The 27995-nt window shown below is 46.1% G+C and overlaps 1 protein-coding gene across 1 annotated transcript; it reads right to left on the reverse strand.

Moving 5' to 3' along the window:
• Positions 1-3: 3 nt before the first annotated feature.
• Positions 4-27995, reverse strand: LOC141974369 (claudin-16-like). Its single transcript, XM_074934046.1, has 5 exons — positions 27882-27995; positions 26668-26679; positions 24628-24817; positions 5748-5939; positions 4-1704 (listed from the first exon to the last, which is right to left on the reverse strand). Exons 1-5 carry the CDS (start codon positions 27993-27995, stop codon positions 1613-1615), a joined length of 600 nt encoding a protein of 199 aa, XP_074790147.1. The 3' UTR covers positions 4-1612.

A 27995-nucleotide genomic window follows, 5' to 3' on the forward strand; every position in this document is an offset into this window, starting at 1 on the left:
GGTAATCAGATTCAAAACACAGAGGATTCCCCTCTAGGCAAAACTTTAAAGTTACAAAAAAACAGGGATAAACCTCCCTCTTAGCACAGGGGAAATTCAAAAGCTAAAAACAAAAGATAATGTAAAGTGCCTTGCCTTATTTACTTACTATTTTTGCAATATTGAGACTCATTTTAGGATGATTTTTAGGAGAAGGCGTTTTCTGACCTGATGCTTCTCTGCTTCCCCAGGGAACACACAAAGAAAGAGCACACACAAAGCCTCCCCCCAGGATCTGAAAGTATCTTCTTTCCCCATTGGTCCTTTTAGTCAGGTGCCAACCAGGTTATTTGAGCTTCTTAATCCCTTACAGGTAAGGAGGAATTCTAGGCTACCCTTAGCTGTACGGTTATGACAAAAGCAATGTGAGAGACAGCCCAGGCTGGAGAGAGTTAAGGTGACACAGCGGTCCCACAGTCCCAGGCGGCACTCTGGGGATCCCGTCACAGGGGGATGGTAGGTGATATCTCCTCCAGCAAGAGGCAAAGGGGATGTGTGGCTAGAAGAAAGAAAATGGCTGAGAAGGATGGAAGCTGAAGGGCTGGGGGCAGAAAGCAGAAGCCCCATGTCACTCTTGGGGTATGAGTGTGTGGCCACCAGAAGAGAGGCGAGTCACTGAGTCTGTGGAATTCAGCCAGGCTTTGGTGAGGACAAAGGGCCTGGAGGCAGTCAGAGCTGAAGGGTTCACGATTAGGGAGAAGGCATGGGCTCTGCAGGAGGAGTTCAGGAGAAGGCAAAGGATGGGGGAGCAATGTTGGAGGGAGTGAAACCTTTCAGCATGATTCCTGTCAACACTAAAGGCACTTTGTGGCCTCAGGAATGACTGGAATCCGTTCCTCTTACCATGTCTGTTTGCAGTTGGTTTTCCTCCCTGCTCCCTATGGGGAGAAAGAACGTAGCCCCCTTCCATGATCAGTCGGGATTTACACTGCACCTTCCATCTGCGGAATTCAAAGTGCTTTATAGCCCAGCCTCCCCTTTCCCCTGGGAGGGCAGTTTGCACTTGGGGCCTGGGTCTACCAGCAGCAATCTGCAGAGGGACCTGATGCTGAACATACTCCACTGATACCAGAATCAGGGGAGACCCCTTCTTATGAGAGGGCAAAAGCAGCTTTTCCTGCCGACGCTTTGGAATATTTGTGTTAAATCTCGAAAATGTAACTAGACCAAATCAGAATCCACACTGCTCATGACCGACCTTTATTAAGCAGGTGCTCAGCCTAGCACATTTATATCATGCTAACATGACACCATCTTCAACAAACGCCCATATCTTGCCAAAATGATGCCAGTCTCTGTGTGGAGTACCTTAAAGCCCCTTGCAGCTACGCTACACTTACAGAACGCTACAGAAACTTTCATTAATTACCCTAAAAACACATCAAGGTTCTGGAAAATTGAGTGAGATAATTGTTCACGGTCAAAAAGCCACTGTCACAAGCTGGAAGCTGATATGATGCCTCCACTTCAAAAGCAAATCCAGAGAAAATTTCAGGAGGTTTGGGTGCTTTGGAAGAGCAGCAGACAGAGTGTGGGACTGAAGACAGGTATCCTTGGAGGTACAGCTACTTCATTACACTCGGGAGTTTATCATATACATCTGCCCAGTGGCAGTTCTTCCAGAGGGGTAGATGGACCTTTGAGGTCTCCTGGAGGGTCTATCATCTGACAGAGAGAAAAGATTTAAAATAATGTAATTGAGAAAGATTATAATCTAGAAAAGAGGTAAAGTCAAGTTGTGACACTACACCGCATATTCTTTGTAGAGATATTGTTATGATATGAATATGGCATAACTAAAATATCTTTTATGCAAGATGGGTCATGTGAGATATCATTGGGAAGGTTATGATTTACTGAATGTGATTATCCTATTTGTGTGCATGTATCATTTCTGTATCTGAGGTTAGGAATATTAACCATGTATCTATTGAAAAAGTGTTTGCACCTGGGGAATGCCCACCAGACAGAATGCAATCAGTCTGGCTGGTTAGTCAATGGGCCATTAGGAAGCACACTAGGACTTTGAAGAGACTAATCTTCCACTTTCCTGAGAAACTTCCTGGGATGCTGCTCCACACTGGAGGGTCATGTGATCCTGTCACCTGGTACTGGACCCCCTTCTTGGCCTGTTGGTATTTTTCCACAAAAGGGGTGGAGACCAAAGTGGGAAACAAAGGATTCCCGCCATATGTAAATCCCATTTAAGGCAGGGAAGTGAGTTAATCAGGGCTCTTTTCTTCACTGAATCCCTGCCCAGGATGACTGCTGAGAAGATTTAAGAAACAAGGACTGGGATGCGGGTGGAGAAGAGCTGAGCCAAGCCCGGAAAAGGTGTCTGGTCTATGACAGAAATGCCTAAAACAACATTTAGGGTGAGAAATTACCACTTGTAATCGGTTTCTTTAGTATCTTGACCTTAGTTTGTGTGTTTGTTTTATTTGCTCAGTAATCTGCTTTGATCTGTTTGCTAATCCCTATAATCCCTTAAAAATCTAACCTTTGTGATTAATAAACTTGTTTTGTTTTCTAAAACCCAGTTTGTGGGATTCATAAGTGGGGTGTGGGGGGGGGAGGCCATGCATATTTTCCTCCACATTGTGGGAGGGGGCAATTTTCATGAGCGCACGCTGTATAGATTTCTGTGCAGCGCAAGACAAACCAATTTTGGGTTTGCACTCCAGAGGGGGTGTGTACTTGAGTGCCAGGCAATTCCTGAGCTGAGTCTTCCCATGCAGAGCTGATTTCAGTGTCTGTGTCTTTCTACAGCTTCTTGTGTCTTTAAGTGTGTGTGTGTGTGTGCTGGAGGAGGCTTGAGGGCCTGGCTCAGCAGGACAGGGTGAGGGAGTCCAGGCTGGTGGAACAGGCAGACTCAGTGGTACCCCAGTACATCAGGTGGCACCCTGAACTGGAGGGGGCAACCTGTCAAACAAGTGACTCATTATTATTTATATTCCCCCAGTGGAGATCAGGTCCTTCTTGTGACACTCCCTGAAGTGTCTCATAGTTGACTTTCAGTGACATGTAGCATGCATTGACGCTTCCAATCTGGAGCGTATGTTGAATAATCCTGTGCTGAAGTCCCACATACATGGCACCTAGTTCTCCAAACCCGAAATGGGTGAACAAAAGCCAGAGCGATGCTGAGCCCAGGGGAGTATGTGTGTGTGACCTGCTCCTTTTACTGTCAATAGGGTGACTCTACCTGATTATGCCGGGGTGCTGGGTTTCCTTTCTGAGCCAAGGCAGGTAAATCCATGGAGCAGGTTGTCACAATCTCTCAGTATCCTTGTGATACTGAGAAAGGGGATGGGAGGACACCAGGGTCCATATTGTCAAAGGCAATTTGCAGCTCCCATTGATTTCAGTGCAATGTGTGGGGGCTCAGCACTTTTGAAGACCAGCCACATGAGGGCTTCTGCTCTGGAGTCAGTAGCTCGGCCCATCCAGACGCCATAGAGGCTCTGGTTGTTGCATTTTTGACAGGTTCTTCTTTCACTGGTTTGAACCAAACTGGGAATGAAAGCCATTACTGAGCCTTCTTTAACATGCACGCTAACGGGAAGTGAGTGTTTTACATACATATGGCGTACAGAACAACACAGTAATCCCTGGTTTCAGAGTGGTAGCCGTGTTAGTCTGTATCAGCAAAAAAACCAAACGAGGAATACTTGTGGCACCTTAGAGACTAACAAATTTATTTTTTGTGGGCTAAAACCCTCTTCATCGGATGCATGCAGTGGAAAATACAGTAGGAAGATATATATATATACACAGAGAACATGAAAAAACTGTAACGAGACTAATCAGTTAAGGTGGGCTATTATCATCACGAGAAAAAAACTTTTGTAGTGATAATCAGGGTGGCCCATTTCAAACAGATGACAAAAAGGTGTAAGTAACCATAGGGGGAAAATTAGCATGGGGAAATAGTTTTTACTTTGTGTAATGACCCATCCACTCCCAGTCTTTATTCAAGCCTAATTTAATAGTGTCCAATTTGCAAATTAATTCCAATTCTGCAGTTTCTCATTGGAGTCTGTTTTTGAAGATTTTTTTGTTGGAGAATTGCAACTTTTAGGTCTGAAATTAAGTGACCAGGGAGGTTGAAGTGTTCTCAGACTGGTTTTTGAATGTTATAATTCTTGACATCTGATTTGTGTTCATTTATTCTTTTACATAGAGACTGTCCAGTTTGGCCAATGTACATGGCAGAGGGGCATTGCTGGCACATGATGGAATATATCACACTGGTAGATGTGCAGGTGAATGAGCCTCTGACGCTGTGGCTGATGAGATTAGGCCCTATGATGGTGTCCCTTGAATAGATATGTGGACAGAGTTGGCAATGGGCTTTGTTGCAAGGATAGATTCTTGGGTTAGTGTTTTTGTTGTGTGGTGTGTGGTTGCTGGTGAGTATTTGCTTCAGGTTGGGAAGCTGTCTGTAAGCAAGGACTGGCCTGTCTCCCAAGATCTGTGAGAGTCATGGGTCGTCCTTCAGGATAGGTTGTAGATCCTTGATGATGCACTGGAGAGGTTTTAGTTGGGGGCTGAAGGTGATGGCTAGTGGCGTTCTGTTACTTTCTTTGTTGGGCCTGTCCTGTAGTAGGTGACTTCTGGGTACTCTTCTGGCTCTGTCAATCTGTTTCTTCACTTCAGCAGGTGGGTATTGTAGTTTTAAGAATGCTTGATAGACCTCTTGTAGGTGCAAATGCGGTTGTATCGCAGAGCTTGGCTGTAGACGATGGATCGTGTGGTGTGGTCTGGGTGAAAGCTGGAGGCATGTAGGTAGGAATAGCGGTCAGTAGGTTTCCGGTATAGGGTGGTGTTTATGTGACCATCGCTTATTAGCACTGTAGTGTCCAGGAAGTGGATCTCTTGCGTGGACTGGTCCAGGCTGAGGTTGATGGTGGGATGGAAATTGTTGAAATCATGGTGGAATTCCTCAAGAGCTTCTTTTCCATGGGTCCAGATGATGAATATGTCATCAATGTAGCGCAAGTAGAGTAGGGGCGTTAGGGGACGAGAGCTGAGGAAGCGTTGTTCTAAGTCAGCCATAAAAATATTGGCATACTGTGGGGCCATGCGGGTACCCATAGCAGTGCCGCTGACTTGAAGGTATGCAGTATGGGAGCAGGGCAAGCATCACAACCAAGGCCAAATGCTAACTAATCTCTTACACTGGCCAGGGCAAATCCAGAATACATTGACTTCAGTGGAGAACACTGAACCAAATATAGGCCAAGGAGACTCTCCTGATGTTTCTGAGCTGGCTCTCTATCTAAATTATTTTTCTGCCTAAAGAGACATTATGCTGAACAATAATCAATTTGTATTAAAGCAGAAGACATATTCTGTGCTCTCTAAGGTATGGTCTTGGCGAGGAAAATGGATGGCTGTGTTCTAGTCTAGGCTAGACCACCACTTGGGGCGTTACCCTGCATCTGCATGAGGGAAAAGGCTGAGTTTACATCAGCTAAACCTAACCCGAAACTCACCCACTTGTCCTAATGGCGAAGGAAACTAGCCAGTGACATTCACATTTAATATTGATGGGTCAGTGAGATTCTTCAACTGTGACACTGTTCTCCTAAATCTGGGCCAAAAGTTTCAAACTTTGTGTCACTAGGTTTCTGAAGATACTGGACAGTTTGCAAATCTGTTTGTAACTGATTTGTCCCTAGTCGGCTGGTATGGCTACTACTGACCTGTGAAGCTATAAAGGCAGCAGGTTAGCATGATGGATGCCATAAAGCAACCTGTCGAACCAACCATCCCCAGCCAGCAAGACCACCCGAAGTCGTAGTGGATCCCCAGGAATATGTCGTGTAATATCAGAGTGGCTCTCTCCACATAGACATCCACCGCATACCACACGGAGCCGACCATGCCAAGGACACCTAGCAAAAGAACAAAGTGAGCTGAGAAACACCTGCACAGAACGCTCCCTACAGACGCCACACCAGCCACTCTCCTTGGGGGAACAGGCCAGGCCAGTTGACCAGGGTGCCAATCCCAAGGCTTCAAATATCATGAGTTAGACTGCAAAATAATATAATATTTGGGGAGGGGAAGAGAAGAGGAGAAGGGTAGTAAAATCTCTCTGAACCCCTGGGGTTCACCCTGGGGTGAGGGAGCTGCCTTTCTATCCCTCTCCGTCTGCCTCCCCTACTATGGCCCTTTTTGTCCCCTCCCTGTCTCCTTTGCTGCACCAGGCATCTCTCCCCCACTCACATTCTCCTTCCATGCTCCCCAACAGCCTCCTTTCCCCACCTGTTGCCTCAATTTATCTTCCCACACATTTCCCTCCCTGACCCTTCCCAGCTTCCTACTCCTCACATTCTGCTTCTCTGAGCCTCCATTTGCCTGCATCCCTCAGCCTCTTCCTGCACCGCCAAATTATCCTTCACTCCCTGTCTCCCTCCACCTCCCTCCTTTTCCTTTGCTCCCTTGAACACCTCCTGCTCCCCATTCCACTACACCCCAATCTCTTTCTGGTGTTGTCTCTTTCCCCTACCTCCACCCAATTCCCTGTCCAATTCCCTAACCATAGAACACGAGGGTGAGCATCCTCCTCTGCAGACAGTCTGACTTCAGCTCCATTGGGAACAATGGGATAGAGTGGCCATCTTTACTAGGTGCAGCCTCACTTTCACCTGCAGGGAAATGGGCACCATCTTGAATAAGGGCAGCCTGTGGCTTCAGCCCCAATGTGTCAGGAGTTGTAGAAGAGCTGGCCTCTGGGCACACTAACAAGCACAGCTGGCCTGTGGATGGTTGCCTAATTGGCTATGCTGCATGATTGGTCGGAAGAGTCAGCAGACTGGGGCTCAAGCCCAAAAGCAGTAGTTCAGTGGCTGCTCAAAGCAGTTGCCCATGGCTGCAATAGCTCTTATGCCGGCTTGTTCCCAGCCCTGCCCCTGCCTTGGCCCCAGCCTTGCCTCAGTCCGTAGAATCTGCTTCTCACCCTTGGATCTGATTCCTGGCTTCTGACTCCAGCTGGCCCTTGGCTCTGGCATCTGGCCTCTGACTCCAGCTCTGATGCTGGGCTCCAATTCCTGGCTATTGACACCTGCTCTAACCACTAGGCATGACCACTCACATCCCAGTCATTGACAGTTTGAGCAGTCCCTCTGCAAACAATAAGAGAACCAGAGCTGATGTGGTGAGTATGACTTCTACAATCCCTCTTTGACGGAGCTAGTGGGAGCCCTATGGACCTTGTAGGCCCAAGTTGCCACCCTGCAGGTGTAGAGTGCAGTCCTGTAAAACTCAAGTCATGCCGCCTTCAACCCCAACCCCTGCTCCCCACAAGCCCAAGCTCCTACTGCCTGACTAATTTAACGATGATCACAACAAATTCTGTGTGTTCCTAAGTCAGGGTCATCTCCACTACATGCGTCCGATGAAGTGAGCTGTAGCTCACGAAAACTTATGCTCAAATAAATTTGTTAGTCTCTAAGGTGCCACAAGTCCTCCTTTTCTTTCTCCTATTTCTGCTATGCCCACAGTCACACCCCCCACTGATCAAGCCCAAGTGGGATTGATTATCAGCCTGCTTATCAGGGAGTCCCTGGCTTGGGTGTTTTTGCTCCTAGAAAAGTCAAACCCCTTTTTGGGACACCTTGAAGACTTCATCAGAGCTGTGGCAGTGACATTCGATGACCCAAGTCATGAGTGGATGGCCAAAGTGTTGCAACAGGGATGCTGGCCCTTAGCTAAATGTGCAGCAGAGTTCCAGTGCTTGCTAGTAGAAACCAAATGGAGTCAGGCTGCCCGGCATTATCATTTCCAGCTTGGCCTAATGACCATATTGAAGATGAACTGGCATGTTGGACTCCTCATCTGGCTTGGCTGCCTTAGCTGACCGATCGAGCAAAACACCTCCAGGAAAAAGGATGGCCCTCCTGGCTCCTACCAGGCCGCCAGAGCTGGTCCCATTCCCAGTCCCTTCCCCATCGCCTCAGCTCATGCTAGTTGAGCGTGTCTGGCCCCACCTCTCTGATTTGGAGAAGAATCAACGCCAGACATAGGGCCTCTGTCTGTAATGTGGAGAAACAGGACACTTTGCAACAAGCTGCCCTGCCAAGGTCTGATCTGCACCTGGGTTGGGAAACGTCAAGCTGCAGTCCCAGTAGCAGAGCTGGGCTGGGTTGGCACCTTCCCCTCTTCCCAGCAGCCCACACCAACACTCAGATACCAGTCCCCTAGTGATAGGCAAGCAGTGTCCAAAACATCTCCAGTTCCCTCTTTGGCTCTGGCACCCTGCAATGCCCAACACCCCCATCGAGGCACTGGTGGAGTCAGTTGCCTCAGGCAGTTTCATGGATCTGGAGTTTTCTCAAGCACATAATAACCCCATCCAGTGCAACCCCACAAATTAGCAGAGTCCATAGATAGGTCACTTCTTTCATCAGGACCAGTCACCCACCAGATGGCTCCCTAAGAGGTAATTATCCTTTCAGGCTACCTAGGAATCCTCCAGTTTGGGCTAATTCATGCATCTCACTCATCAGTTGGGCTCGTTGCCATGACCTGTGCAAGCTCATGGCAGTCAGGCATGATACACTTTGATTCCCCATCTTGCAGACAATCCTGCTTCCTGAGAGCCAAGCTAGGGCCAGCAACCCATTGTGGCTTACTTGGTCCTCCAGAGAAGTCAGAGATGTGAACAGAGGATCCAAAGCCAAACTTGGCAACCCCCTAGGACCTCCCCAGTGACTCCAGGGATTCCTATTAAATATCAACTCTATGCTGATGTTTCCAACAATAAGAAAGCAAACATCTTACTGCCTCATTGCTGGTATGACAGCCCATCGACCTCCAGCCAGAAACAGAGGGTCCCTCTGGGCGCAACTACTCCCTCTCCAAATCTGAAGTACAGATATTCCCAAAACATCTCAAGGAAAACCTGAAGTTCATTCACTCCTCCACATCCCCAGCTGGGGTCCAGTCATCTTCCTGGCAAAGAAAGACTGTTCCTTTCAGCCTTGTGTGGACTACCGAGTGCTGAACAAGATTACAATCCAAAACAGGTTCTTCTCACCACTTATTAATGAGTTGTTCAAAAGACTCCACTCTGCCAAGATCTTCACAAAGTTGGACCTCCACAGAGCTTTTAACCTGGGAAGGATCTGATTGGAAGACTGCCTTCTGTACCAGCTCTGGTCACTTTGAGTATTTTGTCATACCATTTGGATTGTTCAGCACCTCAGCAACTTTCAAGCATTTAATCAATGACACCTTTGAGGACCTTCTGGACCAATTACCTTATAGACTCATAGACTTTAAGGCCAGAAAGGACCATAATGATCATCTAGGCCATAGAACCTCACCCACCCACTCCTGTAATATACCCATACTCTCTAGCTAAGTTTCTGAAGTCCTTAAATCATGATTTTAAGACTTCAAATTACTGAGAATCCACCATTTACACTAGCTTAAATCTGCAAGTGACCCATGCCCCAGGCTGCAGAGGAAGGCAACAAACTCCAGAGTCTCTGCCAATCTGACACACGGGAAAATTCCTTCCTGACCCCAAATATGGCAATCAGTGAGACACTGGGCATTTGGGCAAGACTCACCAGTCAGACACCTGGGAAAGAATTCTCTGTAGGCTAGATGCGGAGGCTCTGTAGTTATTTAGAGCCTCCCCATCTAGCGTCCCATCACCAGCCGTTGCAGATATTTACCAGCAGCCTCTATAAATGTATCAGATGTATTTACCAGCCCCTCTATAAATGTATCAAGCTCTTTCCTGAAGCCAGTTAGGGTTTTTTTTGCCCCTACTGCTCCCCTTGGGAGGCTGTTCCAGAACTTCACTTCTCTGATGGTTAGAAACTTTTGTCTAATTTCAAGCCTAAACTTGTTGATGGCCAGTTTATATCCATTTGTTCTTGTGTCAGCATTGAACTTAAATAACTCCTCCCCCTCCCTGGTATTTATCCCTCTGATGTATTTATAGAGAGCAATCATAGCTCCCCTCGGCCTTCATTTGGTTAGCCTAAAGAAGCCAAGATCTTTGAGTCTCCTCTCTTAAGGTCAGTTTTCCATTCCTCAGATCATCTTAGTAGCCCTTCTCTGTACCTGTTTCAGTTTGAATTCTTCTTTCTTAAACATGGGAGGCCAGAATTGCACACAATACTCCAGATGAGGTCTCACCAGTGCCTTGTATAATGGTACTAACACTTCCTTTTCTCTACTGGAAATATCTTGCCTGATGCATCCTAGGACTGTATTAGCCATTTTCACAGCCCCATCACACTGGTCACTCATAGTCATCCTGTGATCAACCAATGCACCCAGGTCTTTCTCCTCCGCTTTCAATTCCAACTGATAAATCCCCAGTTTATAGCAAAAATTCTTGTTAGTCCCTAAGTGCATGACCTTGCACTTTGCACTATTAAATTTCATCCCATTTCTATTACTCCAATTTTCAAGGTCATCGAGGTCTGGTATGATATTTTGGTCCTCCTCCGTTTTGGCAATACCTCCCATCTTGTGTAATCTGCAAATTTTTTAGCACACTCCCACTTTTTGTGCCAAAGTCATTAATACAACTGTTAAATAAGATAGATCCCATGACCAATCCCTGCAGAACTCCACTAGTAACATCTCTCCAGCCTGACAGTTCACCTTTCAGTATGACCCATTGCAGTCTCCCCTTTAACCAGTTCTTTATCCACCTTTCAATTCTCATATTAATCCCATCTCCTCCAATTTAACTATTAATTTCCCATTTGGAACTGTATCAAACGCCTTACTGAAATTCAGGTAGATGAGATCTACTGCATTTCCTTTGTCAACAAAAAATAAATAAATAAACAAAAATCAATTATCTTCTCAAAGTAGAAGATCAGGTTGGTCTGGCATGATCTACCTTTTGTTGTATTTTATCACAATTACCATTTACCTCTATGTCTACAACGATTTTCTCTTTCAAAATTTGTTCCAAGACCTTGCATACAATTGTGGTCAAACTAACAGGCCTGTAGTTTCCCCAATCACACTTTTTCCCTTTCTTTAAAATAGGAGCTATATTCGCAACTCTCAAGTCATAGGGCATGACACCCTGAGTTTACAGACGCATGAAAAGTCCTTGCTATTGGGCTTTCAATTTCATCTGCCAGTTTCTTTAATATACTTGGATGGAGATTATCCAAGCCACCCGATTTAGTCCCATTAAGATGTTTGAGTTTGACTTCCACCTCGGCTGTGGTAATATCTAATTCCATATCCTCATTCCCATTAGCCACCCTGCCACTACCCCTAAGCTCTTCATTATGTAAGCAGAGTCAGGATGAGTTCTACTCTGACATCTGGTGGTGCGCCTTGGTGGGTCATAGAAAAGAACTTCAGGGGCTGATCTCATTTGCATAGGCACACCCACCCTGCCTAGATGGTCACTTTGGCTGCTGTGGGATCCCCAGTTTCTCTGTTATTGGGGCAGGAAGAATAAAGTGTATTGTCCTGATTATGTGAATCAAGGACAGTGGAATTGTACTTGGCTTTTGTTATGATGGAGGGACTTGCCATCAACTAAGTAGCGCTCGCTAGGCAAGGAACATGGGTTCCAATGCTCAGTGAATGGAGAGAGGGTGGGGATAGATTTCCTTCTGAGTCACCTGACCCAACCCGTGTAATGGCAGAGCTGATTTTGATTCCACTAGGAGTCTGGTTACAGATTGCAGAGCTAAATTCAGTTTGGGCCAATGGTGCACCAGCACTGGTGCTTCCCCTACTATGAGCTGAAATCACTGAGTACTATGTTAAGTAGTAGGGGGCCTGAAGACATACTGGTGAGCGGCTCGAAGGATGGCTACTGGAGAGATGAGCAGCTGGCTGTGAAGGCTGCAGCAGAAACCCATAGAGAGGCGGGGCAGTTGGCTGTTGGGAGCATGTAAGGTGCCTCTTTACATCCCCCCAATTTCCACACAGGCTGGAACTCTGCAGATGAACTTTTGAACTCTGGACTCACAAAGGACAGAGTTAGAGACTTTTGGGTTGCTGGACTTTGGGATTGTTGGACTTTTGGGACTTTGGGTGACTTTTGGGTTGCTGGACTCAAGAACCAAAGAGAAAGGACACAGCCCAATTTGCTTGGGGTGGGTTTTTGCTCATGGTTTGTGTTATGGTATGTGTCCTGTTGATGGTGTTTCCCCGACATAATGCCACATTGTTTCTCTCTGTTATTAAAAGGCTTTTGCCACACTCAGACTCTGTGCTTGTGAGAGGGGAAATATTGCCTCTTAGAGGCGCCCAGGGGAGGGGAGGTGGTTTATATTTGTCCCAGGTCACTGGGTGGGGCCTCAAGCCGGTTTTGAATTGTGTTATTGGAACGGAACCCCTAGATACTGAACCCGGCCCTTGTTGCTGCCAACTCAAACAGGCAGAAAGGTTCCGATTATACTTATTAAAACTGAGCCAAGTTATTTGTTTATGTGTTGGGCCATGCATAGATTATCATTAATCTCCACCCCATCCTCAGTGCTTAGCGGTCCCACTTCTTTATTTGTTTTCTTTTTATTTATATGGCTATAGAACCTTTTACTATTCGTTTTACTCTCCTTTGCAAGGTCCAACTCTGCTGGCTTTTGGCAGCTCTCAGTTTTCTCATACACTTTCTGACCTCCAAGAGGTAGTGTTCCTTGCTAATGCATCTCATCTTCCATTCCTGGTAGGCTTTCTGCTCTCACCTGTTTGAGATACTTGCTCATCCAGCTTGGTCTGCAACCCTGCCCTATGAATTTATTCTCCTTGCTTGGGATGCAGGCGTCAAATAGTTTCTGCAACTTTGACTAAAAGTAATTCCAAACCTCCTCCACATTCAGATCCTTGAGTTCTTCAGTCCAGTCCACGTCCCTAATTAATTTCCTTAATTTTTTAAAGTTTGCCCTTTTGAAATCAAGGACCTTAGTTGCCAACCTGTTTTTGCTTACCCTTCCATTTAGTTTAAATTGAATTAACTCATGATCACTCGAACAAAGGTTGCTCCCTACAACCAGTTCTTCTATGGGGTCCTCACTGCTCACCAATACCAAATCTAAAATGGCATCACCTCTTGTTGGTTCAGTGACTATTTGGTGAAGAAATCTGGGAACTATCACATCCACGAAAATCTGGGCCCCACTATTGTGTACAACACTTGTCCTCCAGTCTAAATCTGGGACATTAAAGCCTCCCATAATCACACAATCCCCAGTAGTAGTTATTAAAACCATTGAAAAGGTCTCTATCAATATTCAACTCAGCTCATCGGTGTCTGTAGCATATCTCAATCCCTATCCCAGGACAATCTCTGTTAGCTTTCTTCCCCAGAGTGTTTTTGACCCAAAGAGTTTCTGTTTTATCCATCCCATCACTTCTAATTTCTTGACAGTCTACTTCATCATCATGGATGGGCTATTACCAGCAGGAGAGTGAGTTTGTGTGGGGGGGGGCGGAGGGTGAGAAAACCTGGATTTGTGCTAGAAATGGCCCAACTTGATGATCACTTTAGATAAGCTATTACCAGCAGGAGAGTGGGGTGGGAGGAGGTATTGTTTCATGGTCTCTGTGTGTATATAATGTCTTCTGCAGCTTCCACAGTATACATCCGATGAAGTGAGCTGTAGCTCACGAAAGCTCATGCTCAAATAAATTGGTTAGTCTCTAAGGTGCCACAAGTACTCCTTTTCTTTTTGTGAATACAGACTAACACGGCTGTTACTCTGAAACCAATACTTCATCATTAATATACGGTGCTATTCCACCATCTTTACCTTTATTTTTGTCTTTCCTGAACAGCACATACCCTTTAAACCTGTACTCCAGTCCTGACCACTATTCCACCATGTTGTTGTTATCCTATATTATCTAGTTTCATTTCATAGAATCATAGAATCATAGAATATCAGGGTTGGAAGGGACCTCAGGAGGTCATCTAGTCCAACCCCCTGCTCAAAGCAGGACCAATCCCCAATTAAATCATCCCAGCCAGGGCTTTGTCAAGCCTGACCTTAAAAACTTCTAAGGAAGGAGATTCCACTACCTCCCTAGGTAACACATTCCAGTGTTTCACCACCCTCTTGGTGAAAACGTTTTTCCTAATATCCAACCTAAACCTCCCCCACTGCAACTTGAGACCATTACTCCTTGTCCTGTCCTCTTCTACCACTGAGAATAGTCTAGAACCATCCTCTCTGGAACCACCTCTCAGGTAGTTGAAAGTAGCTATCAAATCCCCCCTCATTCTTCTCTTCTGCAGACTAAACAATCCCAGTTCCCTCAGCCTCTCCTCATAAGTCATGTGTTCCAGACCCCTAATCATTTTTGTTGCCCTTCGCTGGACTCTCTCCAATTTATCCACATCCTTCTTGTAGTGTGGGGCCCAAAACTGGACACAGTACTCCAGATGAGGCCTCACCAATGTCGAATAGAGGGGAACGATCACGTCCCTCGATCTGCTCGCTATGCCCCTACTTATACATCCCAAAATGCCATTGTCCTTCTTGGCAACAAGGGCACACTGCTGACTCATATCCAGCTTCTCATCCACTGTAACCCCAGGTCCTTTTCCGCAGAACTGCTGCCTAGCCATTCGGTCCCTAGTCTGTAGCGGTGCATTGGGTTCTTCCGTCCTAAGTGCAGGACCCTGCACTTATCCTTATTGAACCTCATCAGATTTCTTTTGGCCCAATCCTCCAATTTGTCTAGGTCCCTCTGTATCCTATCTCTGCCCTCCAGCGTATCTACCACTCCTCCTAGTTTAGTATCATCCGCAAGTTTGCTGAGGGTGCAATCCACACCATCCTCCAGATCATTTATGAAGATATTGAACAAAACCGGCCCCAGGACCGACCCCTGGGGCGCTCCACTTGACACCGGCTGCCAACTAGACATGGAGCCATTGATTACTACCCGTTGAGCCCGACAATCTAGCCAACTTTCTACCCACCTTATAGTCCATTCATCCAGCCCATACTTCTTTAACTTGCTGACAAGAATACTGTGGGAGACCGTGTCAAAAGCTTTGCTAAAGTCAAGAAACAATACATCCACTGCTTTCCCTTCATCCACAGAACCAGTAATCTCCTCATAGAAGGCGATTAGATTAGTCAGGCATGACCTTCCCTTGGTCCAATCCATGCTGACTGTTCCTGATCACTTTCCTCTCATGTAAGTGCTTCAGGATTGATTCTTTGAGGACCTGCTCCATGATTTTTCCGGGGACTGAGGTGAGGCTGACTGGCCTGTAGTTCCCAGGATCCTCCTTCTTCCCTTTTTTAAAGATTGGCACTACATTAGCCTTTTTCCAGTCATCCGGGACTTCCCCCGTTTGCCACGAGTTTTCAAAGATAATGGCCAATGGCTCTGCAATCACAGCCGCCAATTCTTTTAGCACTCTCGGATGCAACTCGTCCGGCCCCATGGACTTGTGCTCATCCAGGTTTTCTAAATAGTCCCTAACCACTCTGTCTCCACTGAGGGCTGGCCATCTACTCCCCATGCTGTGATGCCCAGCGCAGCAGTCTGGGAGCTGACCTTGTTCGTGAAGACAGAGGCAAAAAAAGCATTGAGTACATTAGCTTTTTCCACATCCTCTGTCACTAGGTTGCCTCCCTCATTCAGTAAGGGGCCCACACTTTCCTTGGCTTTCTTCTTGTTGCCAACATACCTGAAGAAACCCTTCTTGTTACTCTTGACATCTCTTGCTAGCTGCAGCTCCAGGTGCGATTTGGCCCTCCTGATTTCATTCCTACATGCCCGAGCAATATTTTTATACTCATCCCTGGTCATATGTCCAACCTTCCACTTCTTGTAAGCTTCTTTTTTATGTTTAAGATCCGCTAGGATTTCACCGTTAAGCCAAGCTGGTCGCCTGCCATATTTACTATTCTTTCGACTCATCAGGATGGTTTGTCCCTGTAACCTCAACAGGGATTCCTTGAAATACAGCCAGCTCTCCTGGACTCCTTTCCCCTTCATGTTAGTCCCCCAGGGGATCCTACCCATCCGTTCCCTGAGGGAGTCGAAGTCTGCTTTCCTGAAGTCCAGGGTCCGTATCCTGCTGCTTACCTTTCTTCCCTGCGTCAGGATCCTGAACTCAACCAACTCATGGTCACTGCCCCCCAGATTCCCATCCACTTTTGCTTCCCCCACTAATTCTTCCCGGTTTGTGAGCAACTGGTCAAGAAAAGCTTCCCCCCTAGTTGGCTCCTCTAGCACTTGCACCAGGAAATTGTCCCCTACGCTTTCCAAAAACTTCCTGGATTGTCTATGTACCGCTGTATTGCTCTCCCAGCAGATATCACGAAAATTAAAGTCACCCATGAGAACCAGGGCGTGCGATCTAGCAGCTTCTGCGAGTTGCCGGAAGAAAGCCTCATCCACCTCATCCCCCTGGTCCGGTGGTCTGTAGCAGACTCCCACCACTACATTTCTTGCACCAGTAGCTCTAGTTCCTCTATTTTGTTACCCAGGCTCCTTACGTTGGTGTATAAACATATTAGCTGTTTCTGCTTGGCTTCGCCCACCTTCCTCACCCAATTGGATAAAATCATTCTACTGTCAGTATTGCTTACCTGACTGTTAGCTTCACTGGTATCAGCACTTTATTTCATCTTAATGTCCATTCCCCTACCCACTGCTCTTCCTTTCTCCATTGCTGTGTCCTTTCTTCTTTATTTTCCTCCCAGTCAATATTAGATAAGACATGGAGATTACATGAACATATCCTTCTCCTCTGAGTTCCTAATTTAAAGCTCTTTTAATCAGTTATTCCAACCTCCATAACAGAAGTCTATTTCTCTCACTCTTCCGGTGGAGTCCATTACATGAGAACAGTTCTCTGTCCATGAATGCCTCCCAGTGGTTGAACATCCCAAAGCTGCCCTCATAGCTGCTTGGGCCATCTGTTGATCATCATAATCTTACTGTGTCTTCACTCTCCTTCTCTAGAGACAGGTAGAATCCCGCTGAAGATTCACAGAGCCTCCATATCTTTGAGTGTCTTCCCCAGCCTGGCATAGTCTCCCTTGATACATCTGAGTGAGAATCTAGCAGTATCATTGGTTCCTATGTGGAGGACAATCAGTGGATTCTTTCCTGATCTCATTAGGATACTCTTGAGCCTCAGGTTCACATCCCCTATCTTAGCTCCAAGCAGACAACACACCCTTCTGTTCTCTGGATCAGCTCTGGTGACAGGCTTGTCTGTTCTTTGTAGACCTGTCCCTTCCTGGTGTTGGTGTGGTTCTCCAGCCTACTTCCTGTTCTTTCTGGCTGCAAGTCCTCTCATCTTTTGTTCCCCCTTGCAGTCTTCTGTGAGTCATCCTGTAGCCTCCTGGGGCTCTGAATTCTGACTGTCTCCACTGACTCGTCCCCTCTTCTTATAGGACTAGCCTCTCTTCTCTTCTTTCTGGCCTGTCCACCTTCTGTTACTGCCTGATGTACACCTTCTTCATTTTCCAACTCAGCAAACCTGTTCCTGAGCTCTATTTCTTCTTCACTAGCCAGTCTTTTCCTCTACCTGGTTCTCATAGTCACTTGCTTCCACTGGTCACTTTCCTTACCAAAGAATCATAGAATCATAGAATAATAGAGTTGGAAGGGACCTCAGGAGATCATCTAGTCCAACCCCCTGCTCAAAGCAGGACCGATCCCCAACTAAATCATCCCAGCCAGGGCTTTGTCAAGCCTGACCTTAAAAAATTCTAAGGAAGGAGATTCCACCACCTCCCTAGGTAACGCATTCCAGTGCTTCACCACCCTCCTAGTGAAAAAGTTTTTCCTAATATCCAACCTAAATCTCCCCCCCCTGCAACTTGAGACCATTACTCCTTGTTCTGTCATCTGCTACCACTGGTATGAGAACAGTCTAGATCCATTCTTTTTTGGAACCCCCTTTCAGGCAGTTGAAAGCAGCTATGAAATCCCCTCTCATTCTTTTCTTCTGCAGACTAAACAATCCCAGTTCCCTCAGCCTCTCCTCATAAGTCATGTGTTCCAGTCCCCTAATCATTTTTGTTGCCCTCCGCTGGACTCTTTCCAATTTTTCCACATCCTTCTCATAGTGTGGGGCCCAAAACTGGACACAGTACTCCAGATGAGGCCTCACCAACGTCGAATAGAGGGGAACGATCACGTCCCTCGATCTGCTGGCAATGCCCCTACTTATACAGCCCAAAATGCCAATAGCCTTCTTGGCAATGAGGGCACACTGTTGACTCATATCCAGCTTCTTGTCCACTGTAACCCCTAGGTACTTTTCTGCAGAACTATCGCCTAGCCATTTGGTCCCTAGTCTGTAGGGGTGCATGGGATTCTTCTGTCCTAAGTGCAGGACTCTGCACTTGTCCTTGTTGAACCTCATCAGATTTCTTTTGGCCCAGTCCTCTAATTTGTCTAGGTCCGTCTGTATTCTATCCCTATACTCCAGTGTATCTACCACTCCTCCCAATTTAGTGTCTTCTGAAAATGTGCTGAGGGTGCAATCCACACCATCCTCCAGATCATTAATGAAGATATTGAACAAAACCGGCCCCAGGACCTACCCTTGGTGCACTCCGCTTGATACCGGCTACCAACTGGACATGGAGCCATTGATCACTATGTGTTGAGCCCAACGATCTAGCCAGATTTTATCCACCTTCTAGTCCATTCATCCAGCCCATACTTCTTTAACTTGCTGGCAAGAATACTGTGGGAGACAGTGTCAAAAGCTTTGCTAAAGTCAAGGAATAACACATCCACTGCTTTCCCCTCATCCACAGAGACAGTTATCTCATCATAGAAGGCAATAAGATTAGTCAGGCATGACTTGCCCTTGGTGAATCCATGCGGACTGTTCCTGATCACTTTCCTCTCCTCTAAGTGCTTCAGAATTGATTCCTTGAGGACCTGCTCCATGATTTTTCCAGGGACTGAGGTGAGGCTGACTGGCCTGTAGTTCCCAGGATCCTCCTTCTTCCCTTTTTTAAAGATGGGCACTACATTAGCCTTTTTCCAGTTGTCTGGGACCTCCCCCGATCGCCATGAGTTTTCAAAGATAATGGCCAATGACTCTGCAATCACATCCACCAACTCCTTTAGCACCCTTGGATGCAGCGCATCTGGGCCCATGGACTTGTGCACGTCCAGCTTTTCTAAATAGTCCCGAACAACTTCTTTCTCCACAGAGGGCTGCTCACCTCCTCCCCATGCTGTGCTACCCAGTGCAGTAGTCTGGGAGCTGACCTTGTTCGTGAAGACAGAGGCAAAAAAAGCATTGAGTACCTTAGCTTTTTCCACATCCTCTGTCACTAGGTTGCCTCCCTCATTCAGTCACTTTCCTTGACTTTCTTCTTGTTGCTAACATACCTGAAGAAACCCTTCTTGTTACTCTTAACATCTCTTGTTAGCTGCAACTCGAAGTGTGATTTGGCCTTCCTGATTTCACTCCTGCATGCCTGAGCAATATTTTTATACTCCTCCCTGGTCATTTGTCCAATCTTTCACTTCTTGTAAGCTTCTTTTTTGTGTTTAAGATCAGCAAGGATTTCACTGTTAAGCCAAGCTGGTCACCTGCCATATTTACTATTCTTTCTAAACATTGGGACGGTTTGTTCCTCTAACCTCAATAATGATTCTTTAAAATACAGCCAGCTCTCCTGGACTCCTTTCCCCCTCAAGTTATTCTCCAGGGGATTCTGCCCATGAGTTCCCTGAGGGAGTCAAAGTCTGCTTTTCTGAAGTCCAGGGTCTGTATTCTGCTGCTCTCCTTTCTTCCTTGTGTCAGGATCCTGAACTCGACCATCTCATGGTCACTGCCTCCCAGGTTCCCATCCACTTTTTCTTCCCCTACTAATTCTTCCCAGTTTGTGAGCAGCAGGTCAAGAAGAGCTCTACCCCACTTGGTTTCTCCAGCACTTGCACCAGGATATTGTCCCCTCCACTTTCCAAAAACTTCTTGGATTGTCTGTGCACCACTGAATTGCTCTCCCAGCGATATCAGGGTGATTGAAGTCTCCCATGAGAACCAGGGTGTGCAATCTAGTATCTTCCATTAGTACCCGGAAGAAAGCCTCGTCCGCCTCATCCCCCTGGTCCGGTAGTCTCTAGCAGAGTCCCACCACGGCATCACCCTCGTTGCTCACACTTCTAAACTTAATCCAGAGACTCTCAGGTTTTTCTGCAGGTTCATACCGGAGCTCTGAGCAGTCATACTGCTCCCTTACATACAATGCAACTCCGCCACCTTTTCTGCCCTGCCTGTCCTTCCTGAACAGTTTATATCCATCCATGCAAGTACTCCAGTCATGTGTGTTATCCCCCCAAGTCTCTGTTATTCCAATCACATCATAATTCCTTGACTGTGCCAGGACTTCCAGTTCTCCCTTCTTGTTTCCCAGGCTTCTTGCATTTGTGTATAGGTACTTAAGATAACTTGCTGATCGTCCCGCTTTCTCAGTATGAGGCAGGAGCCCTCCCCTCTTGTGCTGTCCTGCTCGTGCTTCCTCCCGGTATCCCACTTCCCCACTTACCTCAGGGCTTTGGTCTCCTTCCCCCGGTGAACCTAGTTAAAAGCCCTCCTCACTAGGTTAGCCAGCCTACTTGTGAAGATGCTCTTCCCTCTCTTCATTAGGTGGAGCCCGTCTCTGCCTAGTACTCCTCCTTCTTGGAACACCATCCCAGGGTCAAAGAATCCAAAGCCTTCTCACCGACACCACCTGCGTAGCCATTCGTTGACCCAGCAGTCTCCCCTCAAAATTTTCCAGTCTAGCTTGCATCTGTGTGTGTTAACATTTGCCTTCAGCCTCCTCTTGCCTTCCTTGCATCATCTGCTCAAATCCCCTTCAAAACTCAACCATAGTTTCCAACTGCATCTCCAAACCTCAGATCTTCTCTTCCATCAGCTCTGTCAGGCAGCACTTCATACAGACAACCCTCTTTTTGGGTACCCGTTCCATGATAATGTACATCCTGCAGCTTCCACATCTGGTCATCTTTACTGTCTCTTCCATTCCTTAGGTCTAAGCGCCTGTCAAGAGAACAAACAAACAAAAACAAAAAAACAAACACCAAGACAAAACCTGACCACTGCACAGTCCCTTCCCCAAACAAACTTCCTCAAACTCCCCCTACTTTCAGCTCTGTTTCTGGCTCCTATGCCACTGTGCCTGTGTCGTTGGCTCCTGAATGACATCCTCATTTTCTCTGAAAGTTACTTGAAAAAGAATTTGAACCAGTCACTCCTTGATCTGCACAAGCTGGCAACTGACAAGAATGACCCTCATTTGTGTGACTTCATTATTTATTATTTGTGTGAAAGTCAGGACTGCCAGAATCATCATGTGCACACTGTCTTGGAGAGATTCTGCCAAAACCACCTCTACACATTGCTTGTGAAACATGAGTTCAATAAGGACACCTTAGAAGTCCCAAGGGACTCACCAGGGACTCATGGCAGTAACAGCCAATTGTGCTGCACCCAAGGATGTACATGGAGTGCAGCAATTCCTGAGGTTTGCCAATATCTAGTGATTTATTAAAGGATTCTCTAGCCTGGTTGTACCCCTAATGGCACTCTTGCAAAAGGGGGCCTGGTTTGCCTAGTCCACAGAGGCTCCATTGGCCTTTGATCAACTGAAGAGTGCATTCACCTCAGCATCTACCCTGATTCACCCATATCCCGCTAAACCATTTATGAGTAAGGCTGGCATCTCGAACTTTGCCATAGGTGTGTATTATCTCAACAGGTAGGGCCCTGCAACCAGCTCCATCCCTGTGCTTTTTATTCTCAGAAGGTAATCCCAGCAGAGAAAAATCAACTACACTATTACCAGATTACCTCCACTAGTTAACATGGCCTGGAAGAAGACATAAAATCATCATTGATATAGTTTGCAGATGACACAAAAATTGGCGCATGGTGAATAATGATACAAAGGACTCTAGACTACTTGGTAAGATGGGCTCAAGAAACAGAATGCATTTTAATATGGCTAAATGTAAATGCATACATCTAGGAACAAAGAATGTGGGCTATAGTTACCAGATTGGGGATTCTATCCTGGGAAGCAGTGACTCTGAAAAAGATTTGGGGATGGTGATGGATAATCAGATGAACATGAGCTGCCAGTGTGATTCTGTGCTTAAAAGGGCTAATGCAATCCCTGGGATAAACAGGGGAAACTTGAGGAGGAGTAAAGAGGTTATTTTACCTCTTTATTTGGCATTGGTGCAACTGCTGCTGGAATACTGCAACCAGTTCTAGTGTCCACATTTCAAGAAGGATGTTGATAAATTGGAGAGGGCTCAGAGAAGAGTCATGAGAATGATTAAAGGATTAGAAAACCTACCTTATAGTGATAGACTCAAGGAGCTCAATCTATTTATCTTAACAAAGAGAAGATTAAGTGGGAATGTGATTCAATCAATATGAACCTACATGGGGATTAAATATTTAATAACGGCTCTTCACTCTAACAGAGAAATATACACCACAATGCAATGGCTGGAAGCTGAATCTAGATCAATTGAGACTAGACATAAAATGCACTTTTTTAATAGCGAGGGTAATTAACCACTGGAATAATTTACGTAGGTTGTGGTGGATTCTCCATCTCTGATCATTCTGAAATCAAGATTGAATGAGTTGTTAAAAGATTATTTTGGGGAAGTTTTATGGCCTGTGTTACGCAGGAGGTCAGATTGGATGATCACATTGGTCCATTCTGGCCTCGGAATCTATGAATCCATCCCATAATACCATCCATATCCCATAATTTTCATATAGTTTTTTTTAAATCCCACAAACCTATGCAGCACTTTTCAGTCTTTGCCATGTCTGACCAGAAGCATGCAGCTCGCTGAGCTCTGCACTGTTCTCATGAATGTTGCAAGTACAGAATGCACAATTCTCCTGTATGTGCTGAACCTCAGCAAGTACCACTACAACTCGGGACATGAAGATTTCTTCCGAGACAGTTTGCTGAGGGACATAGAGAAAACAATTCAAACTTGTTGGTGTCATTCACAGAGAAGCGGCAGACAGTGGAGTGCCGCTTTTGGGTCTGAGAAACGAGCACTGGGTGCTGTGATCTGAGTCTAATACACGTGTGGGATGGTGAGCAGCAACTACAGACCTTTTAGATGTGAAAGGCCACGTTCCTGGATCTGTGTGCCAAGCTTGCCTTTGCCCACCAGTGCAAGGACACCAGAATCAGAGCTGCATTGACAATGGAGAAGCAAGCAGTCATCGCGCTCTGGAACCTTGCAATACTGGATTGCAAGTACTGGACTGGGCAGAGGGAAATCATTTTGGAGTTGGAAAACCCGCTCTGGGGGCAGTCATCATGCAAGTGTGTAGGACCATTTACCATCTCCTGCTACACAGGACTGTGATTCTTGGCAATGTGCAGGACATAGTGGATGGTTTTGCAGCAATGGAGTTCTCAAACTGTGGTGAAGTGACAGACAGCATGCATACATCTATTTTGGCACTAGCCTTGTCACAGAGCCCATTAATAGAAAGGGCTACTTTTCTATGCTTATGCAAGCATTGGTGGATCAACAGGGATGGTCGGGGAAGGTATGTGCACCCCCACATCTGTAAAAACACAGGACTCGTCACAAAGTTGCAAGCAGAGACAGTCTTTTGTGACTGGCAGATTGGCAATAACAAAACGCCAAGAGTGATTCTGGGGGACCTTGCTCCCTTGGCTCATGAAGCCGTACACTGGCCACCTCGACAGCATCAAGGAAAGATTCAACTACCAGCACAGCAAGTGCAGAATGACAGTTGAATGTACTTTTGGTAGATTGAAGAGACACTGGCAGTGTTTACTCACTAGATTGGAGCTCAGTGAGAAAAATATCCTAATGGTTGTAGCTGCCTGTTGTATCCTCTCTGTGAGACAAATTGGGGGAAAGCTTCTCTCTACTGCTGCCCTACGGCGGTGGTTCTCAACTAGGGGTACGTACCAGCAGAGGTCTTCCAGGGGGTGCATCAGCTCATCTAGTGAATTGCCTAATTTTACAACAGGCTACATAAAAAGCACTAGCGAAGTCAGTACCAACTAAAATTTCATACTGCCAATGACTTGATTATACTGCTGTATATACTATACATTGAAATGTCCGTACAATATTTATATTCCAATTGATTTATTTTATACTTATATGGCAAAAATGAGAAAGTAGCCATTCTTCAGTAATAGTGTGTGTGAAACACTTATGTATTTTTATGTCTGATTTTGCAAGCAAGTAGTTTTTAAGTGAGATGTAACTTGAGGGTACGCAAGAGAAATCAGACTCCTGAAAGGGGTGCAGTAGTCTGGAAAGGTTGAGAGCCACTGCCCCACAGCAATCAACTCAACAAGCATCAGCCCCACCCCCACCCCCACTCCCTCCAGTTGAGACTATCACAGACACCACAGCTCCATCCTACCCACGCCACACCACAGCACCCACCATGACCTGACGCCAGCCCACTCCCTATTCTTTTCACCTATCCAGCTCCACCAGCCCCAGCCACCACCACTCCCCAGGCCCAGTGGACGCAAATCCCATTCCACCGCACAGGTTTGTTATTGACAAGGCCAATTGCTAGTGCTTTGGAACACTTACTTCCAAGGCCAAGGGTTAAGCCAGCCATGTAGCACATCTTCAGTTTGATATGGGGCGCTTCCTTGAGAAACTTGATGCAGTCCAGACCCAACAGCAGCGTAATCAAAGCCAAGCCCGCCAGAATGTCAGCTGTGATCAGCAGTGCTCGCGTCACCACGATCTTCACTGAGAAGAGCGAACAAAGCAAAAACTGGACAGATCACAGTCATGACAGTGTGGATTTGACTCCAAACACCTTCTATCACTCTGTGTTAGGCATGCTGCTGTTCTAGGGTAACACATTTGTGCTATTGTAACCCATGGGTGAGTGTTTGTTACAGGTCCCCCTCTGGCTCTGATCCAAAGAGGACATGAGTCTGTTACAAGCCCCAGCTGCAGAGCCTTGGCTCTTTAACTCAAGCAGTAATAGTTTAGCTTAGCCGTGGAGGTCCCTGGTTCAGTCCTGAGATGTTGTCTAAGAGGGTGATTGTCCCACATTATAAGACCACTGCTTATCATGCTGTGCAGTAGTGTCTCATCATTTCCATCTGTTATCTTATATTTAGACTGTGAGCTCTGGAACTGTCTTTTTATTCCTGTTTGTACAGTGCCTAACACAATGGGGTCATGGGCCATGACTAAGGCTCCTAGGCATAACAATAATAATTAATAATTAATATAGATATCACAGTATGAGCCATGTCTCGGTATTCTTGTGTCACCAGTATCAGTCTTCTCACCGCTGCAAGGATTTCACCATGATCCGCAAGACACAACTGCCTGAATGTCTGAAGAGTTATTTCCCCTTTCCACCACACTTAAAACGATGGTACCAGGCAAATACCCACAATGCGGCGTTTGACAATCCAGGCAGCACAGCACTGTTTGGACGCATGCTTTACTTGTAATGTAGCTGATGCCAGGGGGAATGCCCACCATCGACATCGATGTATGGTCCATTGGTAGAACTTGTGTGTTTAGATAAGGCCTTTGTCTTACAGTGAACAGAATAATGACAAGAACAATTGAAGTTCATCTAAAACTGACTCTGGCAGATCCTCTGCTGGTTTAAATTGTCAAAGCTCCGTTGGCATCATTGGAGCTATGGGAATGGACACCAGCTGACATCTCCTCCACTGCCTTTATCTTAATTTGTAATGGTCTTCACTTGGGGTCTGGTTGGGGAGCTTGGCCTTGTGGTCACAGCCACAACCCCTGTGTGCCAAGGGGGCTGTGGGGAGAGGAGCCCGGGCTCTCCCACTCCACAGAGCTCCGACCCAGGGCCTTTTTGAGCTACCAATAGTCTGGCAACCAAAGCTGCTTAAGGCTGTCCTCCCTGGGCCACTTCCTCTCTTCCTTCCCTCGGGTCAGCTTAGTTCAAATCTTAGTTTCCTGTTGGGAATTCCAAACCATAATACGTAAGAGGGGCTACCAATGTCCAGGGTCCACAGATGGGAGAGAGGGGGCTATTTCCCTCTCTGGTTGTCTCTGGGGTGGGTCCTCCCTTCCCTCAGGTAGGGCCCCTTTGGGCAGCTATGTCAGAGCCTTTAGGCTTCCCTCTGCTCTGCTGGAGCTGTGGGCTGCAGATCTGCTCACCTCCAGCTCTGCCACCCAAATGAGCTAATTCCTGTTTTTTAATTCCTCCAGTAGATGGAGCATTTGCTGCAGGTGTGGCGGGGTGGGCCTGGCTGAGCCCAAAATAATCCCTTAAACCCTTGTTGTCCAGTATGAGGTCTGTATACTCCATCACACAATCAAAGCTTTTAATGCCATTTAAATGTGACTGTTAAGCAGTGGACTTACCCCTATAAAAGAATCTAAACAACCAAAGAAAAAGAGGAAACTTTTCACATGAAGTTTTACTTCACTTTGGGTTTTTAAGGTTTTGAATGTTTTTATGTGTGTTTTTTTAAAGCATTGGTTGTTACAGTGGGAAGAAGCAAATCATATAGCTTAATGCAAACTCCAAATCACAATGAATTGCTTAACGATGTAACATATGCTTTTGTAAACACACCCTGTTCCCGAACACCCACTCTCATCATGACAAGCAGGACTCACATGGATGGCCTGCTAAAATGGAATCGTACTGGTCACAAGTCCTGATGCCATCTTGCACGTTGGTGACACATTCCCTCCACAGCCCCCGGCATTTGAGGCTGACCTAGAAGAGGAAGAAAGAAAGAGATAGAGACACTTAAGCAAAAAGCATCCCATGATCCTTTGGGGCTAATCTAACCCAAGAAAGCAAAACCTGAGCTACCAGCCAATGGACACAATTTGAAAACTCTCTGTAGTTCACAGGCACAAAACTGGAGATGAAGTAGAAAAGAGCCATGAAAATGATTTGAGGGCTGAAAAAATACCTTACAGTGTTAGTCTGAGAGCTCTATCTGCTTAAATTATCAAAAAAAAGCTTGAGAGGTGACTTGATTATGGTACATTAGTATCTTCATGAGAAGAAAATGCCAGGTTCTAAAGAATCTAGCAGAGAAAGATTTACAAGAATGGACGGCTGGAAGTTAAAGCAAGACAAATTTAAATTAGAAAAAAGGCACACATGTTTAGCAGTTAGAGTGGTTAACCTTTGGAACAAACTACCAAGAGGAGTGGTGGATTTTCTATCTTTTGATGTCGTTAGATCAAAACTTGCTGCTTTTCTGGAAGATACATGTTAGCCAACACAAGTTCCTTGGCTCAACACTCGGGTAACTGGGTGAAATTCTCTGGCAGAAGGTCAGACTTTGATCTAATGGTCCCTTCTGGCCTTAAACTCTATGAACTTATAAAATATGTGAAACAGGTTAAATGCAAAGTACTGTGTGATCACTGTATGGTGTGTAGGATCTACCCAGCTATGCCCAATCCTTGAGTCATCTTCAACCTTATGGGGTGCAGCCATGAGGCAGGGCAGGGGGAGGAAAGAGATGGTATTACCTGCCCCTTGCTTTGCTACAGAACCCCCATACTGCCCACAGTTCCTAGGACCCTGGTCGACGCTAGACTTGGGACTTAGCGATGGAAGGGATGTATCAGGATCATTGACAGCTGTGAACCATCAGTCCAGTACTTTCATGGGCTTGCCACAATTTTTGCTACATTGTGAAATATTCTCCAGATTCTAAGCTTGCATTTAACCTTAAGCGGATATCTATTTCTATGTAAGACACAGTTATGAAAATACATGCAGATGTGCTGTGATACTTCCTAAATTGAAGCAGCTCCTTAGTCACAGCATTGAACACTGAGCAAAAGACTGTTCTTTTTCTGCTCACCTCCAAGCTATCATCAGCATTAACCATCCAGCAATCGGTGCAGGTGGCTATTACCAGGAAGAGGGTGGAGAGGAGACCCAGGCAGAAAGCCATCAGCTGGAAGATCACACTCAT

This window comes from Natator depressus, chromosome 18 (assembly GCF_965152275.1).
Source record: "Natator depressus isolate rNatDep1 chromosome 18, rNatDep2.hap1, whole genome shotgun sequence".
NCBI lineage: Eukaryota > Metazoa > Chordata > Testudines > Cheloniidae > Natator > Natator depressus.

What these genes read in the sequence shown, in the direction of transcription:
- LOC141974369 (XM_074934046.1), bottom strand. Translation starts at nt 27,995, where the DNA reads ATGAGTGTGATCTTCCAGCTGATGGCTTTCTGCCTGGGTCTCCTCTCC. An exon ending in CTTAACCCTTGGCCTTGGAA is followed by an intron (nt 5,940 to 24,627) that starts GTAAGTGTTCCA and finishes TTCTTTTGCTAG; the next exon opens with GTGTCCTTGGCATGGTCGGC. An exon ending in CTGCCTTTATAGCTTCACAG is followed by an intron (nt 1,705 to 5,747) that starts GTCAGTAGTAGC and finishes TCTCTCTGTCAG; the next exon opens with ATGATAGACCCTCCAGGAGA.